The sequence below is a fragment of the Ambystoma mexicanum genome, chromosome 2q (genome assembly GCF_040938575.1).
Source record: "Ambystoma mexicanum isolate Mex_15411 chromosome 2q, UKY_AmexF1_1, whole genome shotgun sequence".
Lineage (NCBI taxonomy): Eukaryota > Metazoa > Chordata > Amphibia > Caudata > Ambystomatidae > Ambystoma > Ambystoma mexicanum.
The window spans coordinates 75,059,467-75,082,604 of record NC_090924.1 but is presented as its reverse complement, the minus strand read 5'-3'; the positions used below and the strand labels follow the sequence as shown (position 1 = coordinate 75,082,604).

Sequence of the window (23,138 nt, the reverse complement as noted above, 5' to 3'; positions counted from 1 at the left end):
AGACTGTGCGGACTGCCCAAAGATGGGACAGGATAGATATCCTGCACTATTCAATGCAGATGATGCTGTATTATTGTCTACCGCCCCTCAGGGTCTAAAGGCCTGCTTAACAATTTTTATGAAGTAATGTAAAGGCCTTGACCTAAGCCTGAATGCCAAAAAAACAAAGGTCATGGTCTTTAAACCTAAATTTGCCAAGCACTGTAAACCGAGCATTAATGTGGAGGGGCGATTATTGGAACAAGTCAAATTCTTTGATTACCTTGGCATTAGATTTAGTGAGAATGGTCTTTGGACCTCACAGGTAGATAAGGCATGTTCAACGTTGAGGTAGCACAGTGGAGCTATAATATTCTTTAATAGGTACAAGAGTGGGGCACTGCACCCTGCCATTGAGGTATACAATAAGCAAGCCATTCGTGCCTCTCTCTATGGATCTGAATTGTGGGGCAATGATAATATAGTAAGCCTAAACAGAGAATACATGTTTGAAACAGCTTTTATATGTACCTCGAAGTACTCCTAATTCCCTTTTTACATTTAGAGCTTGATGTATGCCCAATAGGTGATCAAGTCTCTTTACAACCAATATTGTATTGGGTGAGGCTTTGGAGCACCAATGGGATGGGAAAGTATCAAGATGCCCTGAAACATCTTTTGAGTCTCGAGGGTGGTAAAACTATTCGCTGGGTGGCTTATGTTAAAAAAACATTGTTCGAATTGAATGAGGCTAGACTGGGAGGAACCGCACTGTGCCGATAAGGCTGCTTCCAGAAGAATTAAAGCAGCAGCCATTGTGCTCTCAAGGAAGAAGATGATTGAAGATGCCAAAAAGCTACATTTAGGTGTAGAGTAACATTCTTGCAAATTTGAGTTTGGCCTGGAAAGGTATCTGAATTATTCAACCCCTCCTTATGTGTGATCTCTCTATGCCTGTCTCAGGTTTGGGACTTTACAAACAGCTTCCGTAACGTATCGATGTACTGGGGGGGGGGGGGGGGGCCCAAGATTTGTTCTCTCTGTGGACTGGGAGGGGAGAGGATAGCTCATGTTTTATTATTGTGTGATGTGCTAAAGTCCCTGAGAGTGCGATACCTGCACCCCTTGTTTAGGGAGGCGGGAATTTGCACAATCAATGAGGCTCTGGAATTTTGCAGGGAGAGTTCTATTCCGTACATTGCGAGTTTCATGGCTAGCTATGTCCCACACAGCTTGGCTTTTAAGACAAAAAAAAGATTAAGTCATCAAATGAGGCAATTCTGTGTTAAAATGATTAGACCTTTATATTGATATTAGCTGCCAACGTTATTAAGAGCCAGTAGGGCTGTGATTGTATTCTCCCTACTAGACTCTGGAGAGCGTCTATGCACTTTGCACTTTAGTCAGATCATTTTGCTTGTTTTTCACTGAATTGTTATCTGGTTGTGTTTTAACATTATTTTCAGGTTGTAACTACGTTTCTATTGTAGGAATTTGTATGGCTCTTATGCCGAATAAAGTTTACTGATGATGATTTCTGACTAAGGTGCTCGTCAGTCAATAGTGAATGTCCAAAGAATACAGTCTGTAGCCCAAAATTATCCTAACTGACCCCATCACTATGAAAACTAATTTCTATCCGGAGAAAGTCTCCAATCTCCTTGAGGGTACTTTAGTACCAATCTGTAGACTTACTTAGGGTTCTGAAAGTCTTTAATAGTTTCTTGCGATTTCTTTGATTAAGTTCTGTAAATCTTTGATTGCTTTTTGTACTCTTCCCCTCTTCTTGGGTCCCCTTTGGGGGTGCTTTTCCAAGCTATTGAGTTGTGGTTGTCAGTTCCAGAGTATCGTAGGAGGATACTATTATTCAGATAATCTTTCTCTCTGAATGAATTACCATTCGGCTTGTTTTGCTCTACTTGCTCATTTACTTGGTTCAGTGATACATATGCATTTATCTCCTTATCACAATAGTATTTCTCTCTCTTGTATCAACAATTTAGGTCCCACTGATCTTTTCTCACTATGTACTTTCTCTCTCTTGTATCCCAACAACTTATTTTCATCTGTTTCAAGAATAACTGTCTCATATTTACTACTGGAATTAATGGTTTGTAAGCTATCATGATCCCTTTTCGATCTCCCGTTGCTCTTGTGTTCCACATTACCTTCTACAATGAAGGGGAACGTCCTCGGGATGCTTGTTTGTCTGCAATATCTTCTTGGTTCTGAGCGTGGTCGTGTTGCCTTCATCAGTGTACTTCTCCTTGAGTTCTCTTTTTTTCCTAGATATGGTGTTCCGGTCTTCTGATGACGGCCAGAGGTTCTCAGATTCTCTATGCATAGTGGTATAGGCAATGTTTCTCTGACCGTCTATCCGTCACTGGAATTCTGTGGTCTCGCCACCACCTTCTTCTCGATTTCTCTCTTGCTGGTCTCTCGCACTGGGGTTGAGCCGCGGCTCTGGCATCGCATTCTCTCGTCCTGGGTTTATGTCCCGCTGCTTTCTCGTGCTGGTGTTGCGTCTCCGGCGTCCAAGTCTCGTGTCGGGCTCCTGCCCGGTTGCTTTCTCCTAGCTGGGCTGCGCCGTGACTTTGGCCTTCCAGCCTCTTGTATCAGGCTCCTGCCCTGTTGCTTTCTCATGCCGGGGCTACGCAATGTCTTTGGCATCCCAACCTCTCTTGTATCAGGCTCCTGCTCTGTTGCTTTCTCATGCAGGGCCTACACTGTGGCTTTGCCGTCCCAGCCTGTCTTGTCAGGTTTCTACCATGTTGCGTTCATGTGACGGGCTATGATGTGGCTTTGGCGCCTGCTCTAACTGCCAATTTTGAATATCTCTCTCTTTCTCCCTCCCCCTCTCCCCGTCTCAGTCTCTCCCTGTCTCCCTCTCTCCCTTCCTCCCTTTCTCCCTCCATTCCTCCCTGGTATGTTATTTAACATACTTGTCTCAGTGAATTGCATATTTGTATTTAAAGGGACATGTTCATTTCAAATAACAATGTTATTGTAGTAACGAAGACCTCCTGTACTCAAGGTAAGTTCTTAGGGTCTTTATTGTCCTTGTCCTGTACTCCATCAACAAGACACGGGGAAGGTAGGGGTCACAAGATCACAAGGGAAACACCGGGCTCGGATTGTTGTCTATTATGTAGTGCTGGTTTAGGCCAGGGTAAGCCACTGTGTTCGTGGTGTATCTCGGAAAATGTTTATCTGTGGTTTCATAGTGCCTGGTTTGGTCCCAGGGTAGGTCGCTATGGTATTTTCGGTCCCAGTTGTGCATTATCCCTGAGTGTGTGGTTGGAGTTGATGTGGTGGTTGGGTGTGGTGTTATGGTCATTAGTGCCTGATGTGTAATCAGGGTAGGTCACTATCGGCATTGGTGTTATGGTCATTAGTGCCTGATAGTTATCAGGGTTGGTCACTTTTGGCGTGGGTGTTGTCCTCAGGGCAGTTGTTTTGCTGCAGTGGTTTCATAGCGTTTGTGTTAACTTCAGTCTAGTAGCTATGCCTGAGTTGTGTTGAATTTTCATGTCCGTAGTGCTTGGTCTAAGGGCCGAGGTAGATCACTATGGGTTGGGGTTTTAACTTTGCCAGTTTCGCTCCTGAATCCGAGTTTGGTAAATCAGGTTGTCACTGGTTGTTTAGAAATGGTGTAAAGTTAGAAGGAGGAAATGGCCAACGGTTTTGTGGTAGTGAAGCAGTATTGTTGAATGCGGTTCTTTTTACTTCGGCCAGGGTTGTGCTGCGTGGGTCCCTCGGTTGCTGTTGGGCATTTGTTGTTGCTCCCTTAGGGGGCAGTTGGTTTGTGCTCAGAGGGGCAGCTCTGATACTTCGGGGTGGCAGACCGGAGTGGAAGGTGTTAAGTGCGTTAGAGGGTAAGTTTGGTTAGGTAGTTGTGTTTGTGTTATCTAACAATAGTGTGGCTAGGGGTGGCAGCCCTAGGTCCGGAGGGGCAGCTCAGGACAGGCGTAAGTGCTCTGTTTATTATTTTTAGGCCTCGAGGGTGAGGACCGAGGGACTTTGTAAGTTGTGTTGTAGGTTGTGGCATGTTGTTGTCATGGACTTAGTGTGCCGTTGGCATTTTCTACATGGTCCGGTTTGGCCTGTGAATGGTTTCCTTTTGTGTGTTCCATTAGTTGAAGTTGCCAGGGGTTCTGGACATAGGCGGCCGCTGTGTGCAGAATTTCTGGTACTGTGTTGTTTTGGATGTTTAGGGTTTGGTGCTGCTCACGTTACCTTAGTCATTCTTTTGTGTTTCTCTAGGGAGGAAGAGGTATTGTAATCTGGTTTACTAAGCTGCTGTGAGTGTGTGATGTCATGAGCTGTGGGAGGTTGGGGTTGGAGTGTTCTACTGGGTGACGGTTAGTGAGAGAGCAAGCAGTGAGCTGAGAAGATGGGTGTGGGGGTGAGCCCGGTGTTTCCCTTGTGATCTTGTGTCCCCTACCATCCCCGTGTCTTGTGGAGGAGTACAGGACAAGGACAATAAAGAGACTAAGAACATACCTGAAGTACCGGAGGTCTTCATTGTTACACTTATCTCTGAGAAGTTTCTTCATCCCAGTCCTGATATACAAAGGCCTCAGGTACTGTAGAGTATGTAATGTAGGCTATAGTGCGTGTACCTGTAGGGAGAGGGTTGGAGTTGGAGAAGTGGTTAGAGAGGGAAGGTTAAAGTCACGTAAGACAATGAGGTGATGTTTAGTGGAAAGAGAATCAAGGAGTTGCACAAGTTCATTAAACAATGGTCCAGTGGGCCCAGGAGGGCCATAGATGGTGATGTGAAGTGAGTGAAATGGAGCAATAGTAGTTGTCCCACACCTCCACCTCTGGCAGTCAGGTAAGAGTGAATGAAGGATAGTTTTGAATTAGGGTATTGCAGAATCCACCCCATACAACTCCATGGCAAGCACCAAAGACTGGGTGGTGGAACCTGGCCTTATTGGATACCCAGTCTCCCACCTTAGGAGTCAAGCTGGGGACTTTGTCAAAGCACACATAAAAAAAAAATCAGAATATGGACAGATATACAGAAAGTGGGCCCATTGGTCCAGAGAATGGTCACACAGTTCTCAGAAGTCTAAATGGAATGTTCATAAGATGTGCAGGCCTTAGAAACACAATTACCACCCCACCAAGTCCCTATGTCAAGTCTCAGTGTGCATAGGAAATAAAGGACCAGTGTTATCCTATGAAGAGACGGAATTTAAGGTGTCAACTGTAAACACAAATAAATAAATAATACTCTGGAGGGAAGTTAAGGGTCTGTACACAGGACCTGTAGGCAGTTCATACCCATAGTAGACATCAAGAGGGTTCAGAGAACTGAGGCAGTCGAGCACAAGAGACACACTCACCAAACCTCTGGACGAGAGCTTACAAAAGTGAGCACCAATGTCACCAGCAGGAAAAGCCACATATAATTTCTAGATATGCTGGCACAGAACGTTGTAAAAACCGACAGAACAAACCTTCACAGGTGTATCTGAGGAAACCCCAACAGAAAATCCAGATGAAGAAAAAGAAGTAAAATAAGATCTAGTGAAGAGCCTGCAGAATGGAGCAGCAGCCGTGACAGTCATGGTCTGAAAAGTAAGACACGAGGTCTGCAGCAGAAGACCCAGTCCCAGAAGGAGCAGACATGGGAGAGTATGCCCCTGCCATCTCCTTTTCAAGCCCAAAAACACATAAATTGAGGCATCTATAATTTTTAAGTGTTCCAATCTGGTTACTGGTCGTGGGGTATTTACTATCAACAGTTTTCGGATTCTTCAAGGCTTCCTAATTGCAAGTCAAAGTGAAAAGACTATGTAAGCCATTGAAGCTTTCCATTTGTTTTTTCCTAATTTTGGAAGTATTCCCACGTCACAAAGCTTAAATGGAGCCTCACTATAGTTGAGATAAAACCATAAAAATTAAAAGTAACAGCTGCATTATGTAGGATTCAATATTAGCTTAAGGTCCCTCTCAAAGAGATGTTGTTCCTGCTCTGTCCCACAAATTGAATCACTGAGCGATGGGATGTTCCCATAAAATTCTATATACTAAGATGTATAGGCACAATTCTTCAATGCGGTTGTGTGGGAATGTGATGTTGCTCCATAATTACCAAAAATTATATTTTCATCCTAGCATGCAGTGATGACTCTTCATCCATGTGATGCACAGATGTTCAATCTGCTGATGAAGGAATGATGGTCATTCTTTGTGCTACATAGAAACCATTCCTACCTGACCACTGTTCAAACAGTATCCTACTAACCAAGTGGAAGAGTACTGGAGTTTTTTCGGCCATGGGCTGCTTCCCAGCGATTGAGTGCCGAGGTTTCAAGGCCTCCAGCTGTTGCTGCAGTCTCTGTCGTCTGTGTTTCTCCTTCAGCTCATCTTCCCTCTGGACATGCCCTGCCTGCTTGGCTACAGCTCTGTGAATGAGAAAGCGACAACAGAAAGTCTTAAATTGCATCTACCAACCAATAGTTTGGGCTTATTTGGGAGTTCTGTCTACATAAGTTACCTACTTGTAACTTTGACTCTCCAGAACTAATATCTTTCATAGTTTACATCTTAACCAAATAATCCCGATCATGAGGCTGGGAACCATTTGAATTTCAAAGTAGGCGTCTCTTGTTGGCAACCCATCCACTGAACTGTGCTTTTTACAGTGAGTCAATCAGTGTGTAGTTCTCTGAACTGCCACACTCTAAAGCCAGGTCCGATTCTTCCTAGCAGGTGAGTGTCTGCCACCATTTATTTTATATGGCTTACCGGAGAAGCAAGGAAAGTTGCATGTTAATCTATGAAAAATATTATTGCTGAAGAACTACAGGTACAGTATGATACTGATATTTTTCCAGCACTGACTATTTTTCATAGTTAACATTTTTGATAAATGTAACATCTGAATAAGCCATTGGGGATAGTTTGTCCAACCCAATCTCTGCTGTAAACATGTATACTGAACGTCACGCAACCACTGTATACATTTACTGTAGTATATACAAAGAGCACTGCATCCTGGGATGAGCAGGGCATTGCCTGATTTGGTGTTAGCATGAAACCTTTAGCAAATCTTCCAGATCTAGTCAATGAAGGAGTTATTTATGACAGTGTATTTCTTAATGGAGTGTGGTAAGGGAAGGGTAGTGTAAGGGTGCAGAAGTATAAGGACGACACACAGGTGGCATGATGGTTGCTAAAGCTGTTTATTTGTGAGAAAATAAAGGGAAAACCAAACCAGACCGTATTACTAAGAAGGGTTTCCCTGCCTCAATCAAAACTAAGGATTCCGTAAGGACGTCCTTCCTAAGCAAATACACCTCCGTCCTGTGTCAAAATCAATTTCCATCCCTTACACTCTAAACTAAACTAAGCAAAGTGGTGATCTTCTTGGTCCAGAAGAATGTCTCCTTTCTTCTAGATGGTCGACCAATGCTCATCTTCAGATGATGAAAACTCAACGTTCTTCACAAAAGGGTTAGCTCAAAAAGTCTAAAATGTTCTCTTAGGTTGCTTCTCCTCAAAGGCAAATATAACAAAGTCTTTTGTATTCACAAATGTCAGGGGGATTACTCCCTCCCCCTAACCCTCTTCAGGTCATTCAATGGGTTTCACACTGTAAGGGGGAATGACCCTCTTCCCCTGACCTTTCCTAGTTTGACAAGCCAGTTCAAATTGCCAGGCGGAACGTCTCCCCCTCCCCCCCCGGCCTTTCTTATGCTCTTTTAGGCAGTTTCCAGTGCTAGGGAGGAATGACTCCCTTTCCCTGGCCTTTCTCAGGCTTTTTTGTACCAGACCCAGGTTCTTCTGCTAACTCATTTGGGCAGATCGGGTTCACTAACCTGCCCGGTACTGCCACGAGTATGAAGCACCAAGGAGGCGCTCCTCTGACTCTCATTGCGCGTCCCAGACTCAGCGGTCTTTATGATATGGCTTTCTTAGTTTACCGGGTTCACTATCCTGCCAGACAAGGACTTGTATGGTAGGGTCGCATACCCTTTTCAGAGAATGTCTCTTTCTTACCCCCCTCTTAGATCTTGGCAGTCCGGGTATCTTTTCGGCATCCTCGGGCACTTCTCTGCCGGTCTGTGGTCCTTCGCGGTCTCTGGCGGCTTACCAGTCACCTTCTCCTGTTCCTGCTCATATGCCATGGCTCTGCAGCGTTCCCTCCATTGTGCCCGGCACACCGTTCTCGCAGCGCAGGGTTTGGCATCTCCCTCTGGTCTCTCGGTCTTCTTTTCCTCTGTGTTTGCCTTCCACGGCAAACTGGACACAGACAGCTGAACCTCTGGGTGTGCGTCCCAGGCAGCAGGTCTTCTCTTCTAGACAGTGGGACCTCCAGCTTCCTCGTGGTGCATCCAGGGAGGTTCTGCTTTGACTGCTAGTCCTTCTCTCTTTATACTCAGCATACTACTTTGTCTAGTATGTGGAGTGTGACTTTGCGGGTGATTCTCTAGGGCTCTGCATCTCTCCCTCATCACAGTATTTTTAGTTAAGACTTTCTGTAAGGGGGGGCGCTGTTGCGCTTAAGAAAGATGGCCGCCTGATTTCCAGGCTCTGCAGCCCAGAGTTGCTTTCTTTTATGATTCCCGTCTCAAGGAAACGTGCCGCTGACCCTCAGAAATAACACAGAACCGAGACTGCTCGGGTTGACGCCCGTGGTGGTCACCCCGCGGCAGCAGCAGCGCATAATTTTTTCGGCCCTGTGGTCGATTCGGACGGACCTCACTTTGCCGTTGTAGTAAACTTCCTCAGACTGCAAGATCACCCGGAGTGCCGTTACCGTGCAGTGAACTGGGCCCCACTGAAGGCAGAAGTGACCAGCATCCCGGCGCTTCACTACCAGCGAGGGTACACCCAAGCACTCCACCCGAGGTGCGGTCTACCCTGCTCGCCCCCTCGGGGCTGGACCAGAACGAGCACGCTGGGGCACTGTGATGTTCCTGCCTGCGCCTGACACCATTAGAGCACCCGGTGAGTTCCCCCAAACTGGGCCCACACTCCGCCCCTGTGAACCGCTTGATGGCCTGCTGAACCACCCCCGCAGCAAAGCGCAATAAGCAGCCAGCCTTCGTGTCCACAGACAGGCTCGGCTCCGGTGAAGTCCTATTCTCCACCCCTCCTGCATATTGTCACTGCTGCTGGCCCTCTCAGGGACCATACCAGAGGCGGACCCAATAGTAGCCACCTGCCATCTCGCCATTGGCCCTCTCACACCAGACTTGGTGCGTTGCTGCCGAGACTGCCTACGCCATGGATACCCTGCCGCGACCCGCTCCGGCGCTCATTAGAACTTACTGGAAGAGGCCAATCTCTACTTAGTGAAGCTCCTCTCTGCTCAGACCTCGCAATGCCAAGGTCTGGGTCAGGCGACCCCATGGACCCAGCTGAGGTAGGAAGATTTAGAGGGTGAACCCGATGCCTCCATTGAGGCCCTCTCCAACAGCACTATGGGCCATATTTGCCTGCATCTCTCTGTGTAACCTGGCTTCTGTTTCTGCATGCTAGAGGGCGCAAGCACCTGGCCTTAACCCCCAGGAATCATCTCCAGCTGACATGATGATCCTTCAGAGGCATCAAACGCACTAGTACATACTCTCCTGGTAATTTGAAGCACCCCTATCCAGCCTAGTTGTGGTTCTGTGCTTTAATCCGACAGAGCCATCCACTTTCAGAGTGAAACACCTCATCCATCCTTGCCCTCAGTGAGGGCTGCAGTGAAGGGGAGCGGCTGCACACTGCAACCGCCTGAGTACAGTACAAGTGGTGTACTCTGCAACAGACCTGAAGCCCCCAAACTGACCTACTAACTACAGTGACATCAGCACATCTAGCTGGTCAAAAATGTGCACAGTACATGGCACCACGACCAGGCGCAGCCCCAGTGCAGGCCCAACACTTGTCTAGCCCTACCTGGCACCTGAAAAGTCGATTTACCTCCTATCCTGGCCTAATTCAGCAGTCTGACCATCGCTGTACCAACCATCTTCTCCCGGCGGAAGTGAATGTTACGTTTTCTGGAGTAATTACCCCTCATGGCACAGGAAGCAATACCCTGCAGTCTACTATTGAGGATTGTAGGTGCCAACACCAGCGAACTAACACTAGCCCTGCACAGCCACATCAGGTTCCTACCTTCTCCATTCCATTAGCGGTGAAAGCCCCCCTACCCTGAGTAACGGAGGTGATCCCCCTGCAGCTCTCACCACAGTACTCCACATCTGCGGCATTAGCCGTCACTATGACAACGGGTGCCGGTAAAAAGCAGAGCTCCATCAGTATGTTTGCGAAGACTGCGTCCAAACCCACTGAGGATAGCACCGGCGTAGATGAAGCGTCATGCAGCACACCAAGTCAGCATGAGTCCTGTGAACTCTACCACACAATGGAGTACATGAGGGAGGGTTTCACGGCCCTCTACGCCAAACTGGATGACATGAGCGATACAATCAGCTTCATTAAATCCCGCATGGACAGATCTGATGCCCATATTACAGAAGTGGAATCAAGAGTTGGAACAACTGAGGATGAGGTCTGCACACAGAGCAGATGTCGCCTCCCTATCGAAACAGGTGCTCTCCATTGGTAAAAAGAATGACGATCTCAAGTCCAGGACCCGACGCAATAATCTGTGGATCATTGGGGTACCAGAGACAACATCTCGGAACCGATGGAGGAGTCTGTGGAGCGTACCTTATTATCACTGTTGGACAATCCCAAACTGTCTTCACACTTCACAATCGAGAGAGCCCATCGTACGCTTGCTCCCAAGCCAAAACCCGGTGCCCCACCTCGTCCAATCATTGCTCCAGTGCTTAATTACCGTGACCGGGACGCATTGCTGCGAGCGGCCAGAGTCAAGGGGGAATTGCTACTGGGCTCCAACAGGATGCACATGTACCCTGATTTCTCTGCAAGTGTGCAGCAGGAGCAAAAATCCTTCATGGCCACCAAAAAGAGACTAAGAGACCATAACGTGAAGTACACCACACTCTTTCCAGCAAAACTAAGAATCGAACACTGTAACGAGGTATACTTCTTTGCCATGCCAGAGGAAGCAATGAGGTTTAAGGATGAACATTTCCCGGGGTTACCCTAATCAATGTTCTTTCTCTACTATTAACCTTTATTCACAGATCCTACCATCAAAAAGCTGCGAAGAGTGCCCCCAAGGGCTAAGTTTCTCCTTTACTTGATTTGACCTCACTTTACAGCCACTACGGCTGCCTCACAAATATGATTCAGCACCCGGAGACACGTTGAACACGTACATTTAAGCTAAGCAATGCCGGGATACAGCCGACCCTCAGGCCCTCCATGCAATGTTGCAACTGTTGTTGGGTTGTTCTAAAAGGGATGATCACTTCTCTGATTGGGAGAGGGGTGGGGGGGTGGGAGAGAGTGGGAGTTATGTTCTAATTAAAGAAAATGTGCTTGACATACGAACAACAAACTGGTGGGTTGCATGCCTAGTCCACAAAAAAGGGCGAGACAGGGACCGACGAGACCGGACTACTATATGAAACTCTGGCCTGATGGCGGATGATCCAGTAACATTTATAAGTTGGAATGTCCAGTGGTTGGGCAGCCCGACTAAGATGCGCCAACTCCAGCGCTACATCAAAAGGCACAAAGCCCATATATTATTTCTGCAGGAGATGCATGCACTGAGAGCACAGAATGAGAGATTTGCCAAGAATTGGGGGACACAGCGATACTACACCACATACTCTTCTCAGAGCAGGGGCGTCATGACCATCATCCACAAATCACTACAATTTACGCATATTAAGTCACATTTAGATGCACTTGGGCGATATGTACTTCCCTGTGCTTAAAGTGTATGGCCCGAAACATCGACGACAATGATTTCTATACCGAGCTAGTGGGAGTATTAATGCTCTACCCTTTAGTTCCAGTACTATGTGGAGGTGACTTCAACACTATAATTGATGTCGCCCCCGACAGGTCCGGTTCCAAACCTCTGCACCTTCCGAACTCTGCCCTGACATTACAGCAGGCCCTTGGGGACATGGGGATAATGGATGCCTGGAGGACACTCAACCCTACGCTACGCAAGTACTCCTACTACTCCACTGTCCATGATTTGCATTCCCGAATAGACCTATGGTGGGTGTCGGATATACTAAAAGGCGGATCTAAGTGATTTTTCCGTCACGGAAAAGTCAGCAATGGAAAAGTTTGCATTGGGAAATGTACACACCACAGAACGTTCGTACATTTCCCATGCGAACATACATTTCAAAACCCAACATACCTACACCCACACCCACAACATAACCAAACCCTACTTACCTTCTAAGACGCCTTGTGTCCCGGCAGCGCCAGTTTACTTTCACTTCCGTGATCGGGAACCGGCGCCGTAGGGACCATTTTTTTCTTTTTTATTTTCGGACAGTTGTAGGGCTTTCCCCCGCAACCCCCGCTCATTATACTACACAGTATAGTGAGCGGGGTGTTGCGGGGGACACCCCCATAGCTCCCGCAGTCTTTTTTAAAATATATTTTACCTTCCTTAAATGCATTCACCAAAGGTTCGAACTTTTGGTGTTCAAACCTTTGGGGGTATGCATTTTCAGACATTTCGATAGGTCGGACCTTTAAATTCTGAAATTTCTTCCAATTTCTAATTGGCCACCTCGCAGAGGCTGACATTTTACCCAGGACGTTCTCAGACCACTCCCCCATCACCATTTCGCTGAGATATGATAGGGCAACACAAACCATGGCGGCTTAATTGTGAAGAATTGTACTTGATGTTGTTAAAAGGTTGATTTCTGCTTTTATTGCAATGTCAGCATGTAATAAACAAAGTAAAAAAAAAAAAAGAGACTTTCTGAAAGTTATTCCTGCTCTTCCTCGTCTCAGTACTTGTTATAGGAGTGGCCGTGTAACAATAAATGTTGAAGATAACACAGATGGGGTGTGTGGAGGTAAAGGAGGGGTGTGAGCATGTTCTGGATAGTGCGTTTGCTCATGATGTCCTCCCTGTATACCAGAGGGGGAACCACCCCTATGAGATCAACCCGCTGAGTACCAACTCAGAGTAGCAGCCTCACCTCCCTGGCCTCACAGGAAGGGTCTCCCCCTCGGGGAGGAGTGACGGCATTATACGATTCATCACAGTAGTGTGAGGAGCGAGGAATGAGACTCTGACACACGGAATAAAATAAAAGGGCGTTGAAAATACCGCTCTGTCTGTGCTCTAGGAGGTGTTTTCCCTACCCCAAAACTAAAGGCCTGTCAACGTCAGAATGTCCAAAGCAAAAGCTGTTGCATCTAAAAAGTACTATACTGGCACTCACATTCTAAAAATCGACTCTATGGTGGAAAGGAAACATTTCTTTGTCTTTAGTAGTGTACAAATGTTCAAAAAGGGAAATGCGTAACTCCAACACAAAAGTTCCAGAATGATAGAGTTCCTTGTTCCAGAGGCTAGTTCCCTTCCCCAGAATTTCTCTTCACTCTGTTTTATATTCAAGAATATTAGTTCCTTAGGTTTCTCTTGATCACACCACAAGGTATACAAAACAACTTGGCTGTTAATTGTGGGCCTGATCATGCGGTGGGCGTAGCAGCAAAAATGTGACGGTAATAGCGTTACTGCTGCATTACCGGTCTGCCCAATCCCGAGTTTGGGCATCCAGTAGGAGATTTACCTCCAGCTTTAAGCTGGAGGTAAATCTTGTCACTTTCCCCCCATTTGCAGAGCTATTACCGCAGCGCAAATTGAACTGTGGTAGTAGCGCCCAAAATGTCCCCATGGGAATGGGGACTTCCCGTTCCCCCCCACCCCTCGCAAGCTGGTGCTTATTGGGCCATACCGAGTTGCAGTAACGCTATTAGCGTTGGGCGGTATCCCAGCAAAATGCACCGCCTGGATACCACCCAACCCCAATTAGGACCTGTATCTTGTTAGGATACTTGGTGTACTCTCCTGCCAGGTATTCTCTCCTCTTTAATATATTTCCACAACCTTTTGCTAGTCGTGATGTATCCTTATCAGGACTTCTTAGGGTACTGTCTATTGCACACTGTTCAACTTGACAATGCCTGGTGTGCTTTCCTGCCAGGGCTTTCTCACATGAACATGCATCTGCCTGGTATACTCTCCTGCCAGGACTTTTCTTATATGAATACACTTGTAACATGCATTAGCATGGTATACTCTCCTGCCAGGGCTTTTCTTATATGAACACACTTGTAACTTGCATTCGCCTGGTATACTCTCCTGCCAGGGCTTTTCTTTTTTTTTTTTTTACTCTGTTTATTAAGTTTCAACAGTAAAGACGTCCTTCGGACAGTCCTCCTTTCAAAATTATACAACTTTACCAATTCCTCTCCCCATCCTTCCCCACACCTGCTTCTCCCCACCCCCACAGGCAAATGCAAACATAAAACCATAGAAAGCAGTAAGAAAGCCCCTACCGGGGCCCTAAGACAGGTCTAGTAATTTTAGGCGCTGGGGGCACCGCTAAGGTCTAAAGTCCTCCTTAAGAAAGGCAAAAATGTGTCCCCAGTCTGTAGCGAATCACTTTAGGTTATTGTTTATTGCATACGTTGCCCATTCAAGTGCCACACACTCCCAGATTTCCCTTAGCTGGTTTTGCACAGTAGGGGCGTCTGCCTCTTTCCAGCGCTGTACTATCAGGAGCATTGCTGCCAAAGTAAGCACTGTTCTGGCCTTCCTCTGGCACCCAGGTTCCTCCCCAGCCCTCTCACCATCCACCCTTAGTATAACTTCCTTGGGGGTGCCTTTGCAGCATCACCAAATATTCTCTCCTGGGCCTCCCGCACCTCCATCCAGAATGGTTCAATTTTGGGGCATCTCCAACATATGTGGGACCAGGACCCATCCCCCCGCAGCCCCTCAACACGCCTTCAAGGTCCCTGGATACATACTTTAGAGATGGACCGGCGTGCAGTGCCACCTATAGATCAGCTTGTACCAGCACTCCTTTAACTGAGAAGAACTAACCACTCTGAGCACACATCGACCCAATGCCGTCTGGGGCCTCAATACCTTCAACTCTCTCTTCCTAAATATCTTCCTTCTCGAGTTCTTCGCTCATCCACCTCCAACTCCCTCAGGGTCAGTCGCTTCTCCAAGCAATGAGTTGGTGGTAGATCTCTTTCTTCGGCTGAGGCCTCCCTCTGGAACAGCCTCCCTGAAACTTGAGGAGAGCCACCCCCGGTTCCAGAAGCACCTCAAAACCTTGCCCTTTGCTTCTGCTTTCTCTCCTCCTCTCCCCTGCTGAACTGGCTGAAACTAAAACTGAACTGGTTACCTGGCCACCCTCTGATCTCGGACCCAGGTACCTTCCACCGCCGGTTGCACACCTGCACTGCCTCCCTGGCAACCCCAGCACTTGGGGACTGTTTTTCTGTATCCCTAGAGTCCCCTACCAGCACTTGACACCTGATGTCTGCACTTATCCTTGCACTTGCCACCAGCTGGCTGCACTTTTATTTATTGCTGTTATTTATTCTATTTATTTTTTATTGCCGATCCCATGTACTGCACTGTCCCCTCCCCCTGCACCCCTTCCCCTGCACTTGTGCGATCTCAATGATACCTGGCCTAGTAAGATCGTTGTCTTATGCCATATCATATCATATCATAGCCTTCCCCAATCACTCCTCCCCAGCTCCCTCCCCAACGCCCTCTCCTGATGGCCCATGTATGGCCACGCTGCTCGGGGGGGAGAGGGGTGGATACCACCAACACCTTGTAGAGCCCCGATATCAGTCCCCTTTCCCATTATGGGTCATTAGGTATTTTTCAAACTGGGTAAGTGGGTGTGTTGCTGCCTCTTTTAGGTCTAGCAGCCAATGCCTTAGCTGGAAATAACGCAGCCTTTCATTTTCCCCACCCCAAAGCATTGCTTACACTTAGGGAAAGAGCGAATGGAGGGGCCCTGAAACACATCCCGAGTATGTGACAACCACCTTTTTGCCACAGCGCGACAGCCCCTGGCTCCAGCTGTGGAGAGAAGTCAGAGTTATTGTACAACGGGGTAAAGGCCCAGATGCCCCCGGCTTCGGTGTGCTCTACAAATGACAAACAGACAGAAACATCGTAATCCCATATTTTTGGCTAAGTTGTCCCATGTGCCAGCTACCAGTTTTGTTATGGAACTTAGGTACAGATGCCAGGGCCTATATGGGCGCGAGAGCCACAGGACTTCACGCTAGTCCCTTCTCGCAATCGCCCGATCCATTGCTACCCATAATTTCCCCCCACTGCCTGAAAGCCGTTACCTTATAATGCAGTTCTGGGACGCCCCGTAGTATTGCCGAAAGTTGGGGAGCGCCAACCCTCCTTCCCGCCTAGGCGACATTAGAAGCCCACGGTTAAGTCGTGGGTGCGTACTTTCCCAGATAAAATGGCCAGTGATTTTTCCCTGGTTCTTAAAGAAGCTGTTAGGTACGGGAAATGCCTGGAAAAGGTAGAGCAGCCGGAGAAGCGTGACCATCTTAGCCAAAATACGGTGGTGTGGAAGGTAGCCCAGAGCAATGCCAGGGGTCGAGATTCATTCAAAACCTTCCAGCCATCACTTTTTTGGTTCTAGTTTGTCTCCCTATACGAGAGAGAGTATGCCCAGACGTGGGTCCCTTGCTCTATGCGCCATAGGGAACCAAGCTGCAGCTCAGGGAGGAGGCCTAACAAGGCCGAAACATGTCTGGGGTTGCTTGTGTTTACATGCAGAGGGGACCTGGCCTAGCAGTTCAGCAGGGCTGCTCCGATTGGTGGCATTACCTGACTGATTTGCATATGGCTGGACCCCTTTTGCAATGGTGCAGACAGGTTAAAAAACGGCTGTGTGGACGGTAGCTCAGAGCAATGTCAGTGGTTCAGATTCATTCAAAACCTTCCACCCATCCCTTTTTTGGTTCCCATCTTAACTGTGGCCATCCTCCTCAGCCAAGAAATTCTCATGTTCCTCCATTTGGTAAGATCCACTTTTAGGGAGGCCAATATGGATGGCTAGTTGGCCTGATACCACCCAGTGAGTCTCAAAGACTAGTGGAACAGACGCTAGACTATAAATAGCCCTGGGTTCTCATTTTATTTATGTACCAGGCTTAGCAGAGGAAACTGAGTACCCCCCTGCACCAACACACAGGCATTTGGTCTGGCCACTTAACTTGGACTCTGGCTCCACAGACACAACATAGATTTATATGGCAGAATCAATTATTTGTTTCTTAATACTTTTTGATGATATGTCTATGAATGTTATTTTATGCTTGGATTGATTTGTGTACAGGTTATTGCACAATGTATTTACTTATGTCGTTTTTATGTATATGAATTGTGCTATGTTTAAAGAAAAGAAATTTAAAAAAGAAGATAACTGAGAGTTAAGGAGTGACAGTAATTGAGCTACTAAAATTTGTAATCTTAGTTATGAAGAACAACAGTTAATAAACAATACAGGGCAATGAGAAAAGCCCTCATTAAACAAAAAGTAAACATGACTTATGTTTTGTATTTAAAATGGTTTAATAATCATCTGAAAGGGAACTAGACCAGGTACACCACGCAAGGATGACGAAATGATAGAGAATCTAAAATTATCTCAGAAATTATCCATTAGGACTCCCCATGTTATAACAGTATTGTTTTGGCCTAAGTCCTTATAATACAGGGTACCCTCATGTTAAAAATGTCATAAAAAAGATCAAATGATTCTGCAATAAAAAAATTAGTAAATCCCAAGAATGACTGCACATCCTTCACTGTTTTAGGAACCAGCCACTCCACCAGTGCTTTAACTTGGATCCATGACAATCCCTTCAGGCATTAACACATAACCCAAAGATGACACTGTTAGGAAACCCACTTCCTGCTCTCTATGGAAACGATGGAAGAGGAAACATCCATGCTATACCACCTTCACCTCAAGATGGCACCTTCTGAATGCTGTTTCCATAGTATTTTGCAACATGGGACTGCAGAATCTGACCCTATCCCGCTTCGCTCTACTTGAAAGTAATCTTTGATTACCCGTTTGCTGGTTTTCTTTTGCTTTCTTCCTTTTCTACGCCCCTCTCCGGAGCCTTCACTAGCAGCTTTCCCATCTCCTGTGTGCATTCTTTACACAGGCAGACCCTTTCAGCCGCAACACAACACCCCCTTTTTTTTCCTCTGGCTGTGTTGCCTTCACCCCGGACCATCTGAGTCTGAATTCCTCCTTTCCTTTTAGCCGCGCTGCTTCTGTACTTGACAGAGCTCCTTTCAGCCACAGCTCAACCCCCCTTTTTCTCCTCTGTGTTGCTTTTCACTGGGAACATTCAGTAATTTTCTCCTTACTATCGCCGTGCTGTTCCTATACGGCAACGACTCTGTCCTCCTTTGACAGGTTGTTTTTACGCCGCGCACACAGAGCCGTTTTTCTTGTTGTCTTGTCTCTAGTGCTTGTCACCTCCTACGGTAATCTTTCATCCTCTTGATATTCTCCTCTTTCCTTCCTGCTACCTTCCTTGAAGTTTGCCTGCATAATCCTCTCATCTGTGCAGTAACGGTCCTATTCTTCCTAGGCTCTTATTCTAACTACTCATATCTTTTTCTGCATACTTCTCTCATGCCTTTTATCTTCCTCTTGTTTCCTCCTTCTCTTTCCTTTCTCTTCTCTCCTTTTTATTTTACCTTGTTATTATTCCTGCCCCTTCGGTTGTTTGGATACAAAGACTCATTCTTGGAATTTGAACTGCTGCTTCCAAATACGAGGAGAATTACTACTTGGAGAACTACCACTACCATCACTACAGAGAATATTTCCTTCCTGAATGGGGTTTATTTCCCAGAGGGTTTCCCAAAGGCGTTGGCTCGCTGTGTGGACAGAACCGGTTTCTATCCTCCATTGTTATAAAAGCGGCGGATAAGGGTGGTGGAATCGTGATTTGGGATGCGACACTATACGACCAGGAAACCCAAAGATTGCTGGATACTCCGGGCCACTACACAAAGATTTTGAGAGACCCATCAGCAGAGATAAAGAAGAAAATCTCGACTTTGAGTGAAAGAGCTGTACAAGAAGGGCATTTATCAATCAAGGAATTTGAATTCATCAATCACTCTGAAGAACGCATTCCGCTCTTCTACATTATTCCTAAAGTCCATAAGGATATTTGCAATCCTCCAGAACACCCCATTGTATCAGGCTGTGGTTCAATCCTCGAACCACTGTCCCAATATATTGATTTCTTCATTAAACCAATTGCTATGGCTGCTCCTACATGCCTATTAGATTCTAGGGATGTTATTGATATAGTGGAAGGGTTACAATTTGATCCAAGCAAACAAATCCAATTGACGCTTGACATCGAAGCCCTTTATACCAACATACCACAAGATACATCGGTACAAGCTTAGAAATTATGCTAGACAGGCGACCCTTACCACATGATGTACCTACAGAATTTTTGAGTGTGTGTGCTAAATTGGTCCTTTCAAATAGCTTCTTTATGTTTAAGGAAACTTTTTTCTTGCAAAGTAAGTGGACTACAATAGGCTGCACTTTTGCGCCCAATTTGGCCATCATCTTTATGGCTTTAATAGAAGAGCAAAAAGTCCTCAATAACATCAATCCCTTTTTCAACCAGATTAAACTATATTGTCAATACATTGACGATATAGTTTTTATCTGGGAGGGCAATGTAGAAACATTGACACTGTTTATGAATTGGCTTAATCAGGTGGATTCCAATATACACTTTACATTCGACTATTCTACCACGAGAATTCAATTTTTGGACTTGTCGATCTTTATTGAGTCAGGTATTCTTCAAACAGAACTATTTAGAAAACCGACTGAAAGGAACACTACTTTGCACTTTAACAGTCAACATCCCAAAAGTTTATTGCAAAATCTTACTTACTGGAAGTTTTTGCATTTGCGCCGCAATTGTACTGACATCGCGAAATTGAATAAACATGCTGATGTCTTGGATACTAAACTTCGCAAACGTGTGTATCCAAAGAAGTTGATTAAACACTGCAGAAAAAAGAGTGCGTTTTACAAATCGGGAGTCCCATATCTGTCCAAAAACCAAATCTATTGATCGAGATCAGCTGGTATGTGCTTCCACCGTTTGCCAACACAGTGAATCCATCGAGGGCATCATCTTGAAATATTGGAGACTCCTCAATGCTACTGAAGTGAAACCGCAGAAACCAATATTTGCGTTAAAAAAAAGTAAGAGCTTAAGACAGAAACTTACAAGCAGAACTTCCATCAAATGTAGTACAGTCAGAGACATCAATTTCAACCCAGTGACAGGCCATTACCCATGCCCATCCTGTGTGGGGTGAAAATATTTTTTTAAAAAACACATCTTTTTTGTGTGAGGGCAGAACATGGGACTTGCACACTTTTACCACCTGCAAAAGTAAAAATGTCATTTATGCCATACAGTGCCCATGTCAAATGTTGTACATTGGAAAAACCTCGAGAGAGGTACTCCTCCAAATCAATGAACATCAATCTAAAATTAGAACACGTAAGCTTAGTGCCCCAATGGTTCTCCATTATGTGGAGATGGGTCACACGTTAGAAGAACTAACATGGTTCTGTGTGGAAAAGATTGTTGAGAAAAATAGTGCACAGGCAGCTAATAAGTAAGCGTACAAAGAACAACTTTAGATTTTTACTTTGAAAACGGTTGAAAGAGGACTTAACTCTTTGGAGCAATGGGATTTCAAAACTTAAGGGTTTTGAAGTCACTATTGACTATTTATTGTCCTATGAGTAATGTTATCAGCCATAGTCTTGAACAGTCAAACAGACTTATGTATTTTCCACCAACGGGTATCCAATAACCGACTGTATGTGACATCGCACAGGACAAACTTTGGATCCATGGCCAATACCATCTGACATTTGTCTATAATAGTTAAATAGACTCATGCACCTTAACCCATTGGTGCTACACTTTCACAAATAGGTACAATTAGGTCTGACATGTGTAATGCTGTGGAACTTTTGTTCCCTTTCCCTCTGTCTGTCACCGACTTCATAGATGTTTTGCTGGGGCTATCTAGCTCTGTATCATGACACTTGCCATTTGGCAATTCCTAAATAACTGTATGTGGCCATATAATTTCATACCATGACACGTTTTTGTACGTCAGTTGAGCCAGAATTGGTACATAATTCCCACTGCAGTTTATGAAATTTGCATTGGCTAGATACCAAATCATCTATTTTCATATATATGTGCATGTCAGTTGGGCCCCATTAGTCATAATATTTTTATTACAGTTCACCAACACTGTAGTGGGACAGATTCCAAAATAAAATGTTACCAGTCTGCAGAGACAAATAGTAACTCCTGTTCCTTTTTTAACTAATTGACCCAATTGACGTCTCACAATGAAGGTCAGTCCGCTTCCTTTTTTGAATTGGGTCCCATTTACGTCCCACAGCCAATCACGTGATGTGTCACGTGATCTTGCTTCAACCGTACTTATAATCGGCTGTTTATCATAACGCCCTGAGACGGCATTGATACCGCCAGGACGTAGGACGCTTGTTTCCTGATTGCATCCGCAGTTCACACACGATAAGCGCTACTTAGGATTGGCTGCTAATAGGTAGATCTCCACGCTTCTATGCCAAAGAATTAAGTTAGGCCGGCAACTTTTAACTAGCCACGTGGCAGCTTTTTCATATATATGCCCTTTGCAGGTTGTGTTGCAGATTGTCAACATAATAGCCGAATATTTACAATTCGACTAGCACCCAATGTGTAAGACCAGGGTGTTATGGCAATTAATGACCCTGCTGTACACAGTTCTTACAGATGGGTGCTTTGCAGTACTTTATAAATATGCTTGCCAGTGGATGGGTCGATCTATTTTACTAACATCTGACTGGACCTGTACCTCCGTTAGAGTAGGTTTCTTGTTGGGTTTGGCTCAATAATGTGCTCTGTAATCAGAGTAAGTCATAAGGTGTACAAGCCTGTCCCGTTAACTTGATGCATATGTGGGTTTTTCCAGCCATGCCCAGCATGCGTGCTTTGTTCAAAATCATTTGAAAACTATCTGTTTCCCTCTGATCCATTTTCACAGATCTTGCCACAGTGCAGTGAAAATAAAACATACACTTTGCTGATGAGCGTCAGTCCAGTGCCTTCATAGGTGCATTATGTTGCACTTATGAGAATACTTATTGCGGCACCACCAATCCTGAGTGAGATATGTTGCATCTCCACTTATGAGGCGAGTTGAAATCGGTGCAATACCATCCATGAAGTATCGAAATTGTTGACCGTCTAACCTGCACTCTGGTTCGTTTAAATTTTAGATTAATTGTTGCAGACATTACAATGCAGGCACAGTTCCTTTTGTCCACAATTAGGTTTGTTCCCCGTTTAGCCTCTTTTCCCACGCATGTGGGTATGTATAGTGCTTTTAGAAATCACTAATGGTGCATTGGCAAATGGGCCTTCCTGGTTTCAGCTATCCACCACTACAGGGCACGGGTTTTCTTGGTTTCACTAACCTACTGGCACTTAGAAACTTTGGGCACTGCATTAATAATGAGTGCATTCAGGCATGTGAGAATTGTATTTGATTATTCCCTTTATCACATGCATGTATTAGTTTAGTTCTACTTGTCTGTTGTGGGTTTCTATAAAAAATCTTTTTGAATGTTTTAATTGTTTTCTATATGTCAATTTGTGTATACCTTGTTTTAGTATACAATTTGGATTCCCTGATTAAGACGTGGATAAAATAAGACCAACATATCAAAACCGTTCGGAAACTGAAATTTGTTGGAGATGTGATAAAGCAAATTACAATTATTATCAAGATCCATTCCAAAATTGGACATTTTCCCAATTTGTTAAAACATTATGAAAGTTCCCTTATGTTGGCGTTTGAATGCTTTTCAACCTAAATTCTTGTGAATGCACTTTTGTACGTGTATGTGTTTATGAGAATGTATGCTGAATGAATGACTGAATTATTCAGTGTAGAAATTAGTTTTTAACATTGTTTTAAATGTTATTTTACCTGCAATCTAAATGTGAATTATAGTGGTGCTTTATACATGATTGTCATTTTTCAAATTTTGTATCAAGTGAAATACATATTTTTGATACGCAACACTTGAATAAAGTCCTCTGGATAA

At 45.3% G+C, this 23,138-nt stretch overlaps 1 protein-coding gene across 2 annotated transcripts in view; it reads right to left on the bottom strand.

Moving 5' to 3' along the window:
• Positions 1–23,138, bottom strand: part of DNAAF8 (dynein axonemal assembly factor 8) — a 1,512,143-nt gene that overhangs the window by 1,054,000 nt on the left and 435,005 nt on the right. For both annotated transcript variants that reach the window (XM_069646874.1, XM_069646873.1), the window contains exon 9: positions 6,239–6,398. In XM_069646874.1, the coding sequence (XP_069502975.1) occupies positions 6,239–6,398 (160 nt within the window). The remainder of the gene's footprint in view (positions 1–6,238; positions 6,399–23,138) is intronic.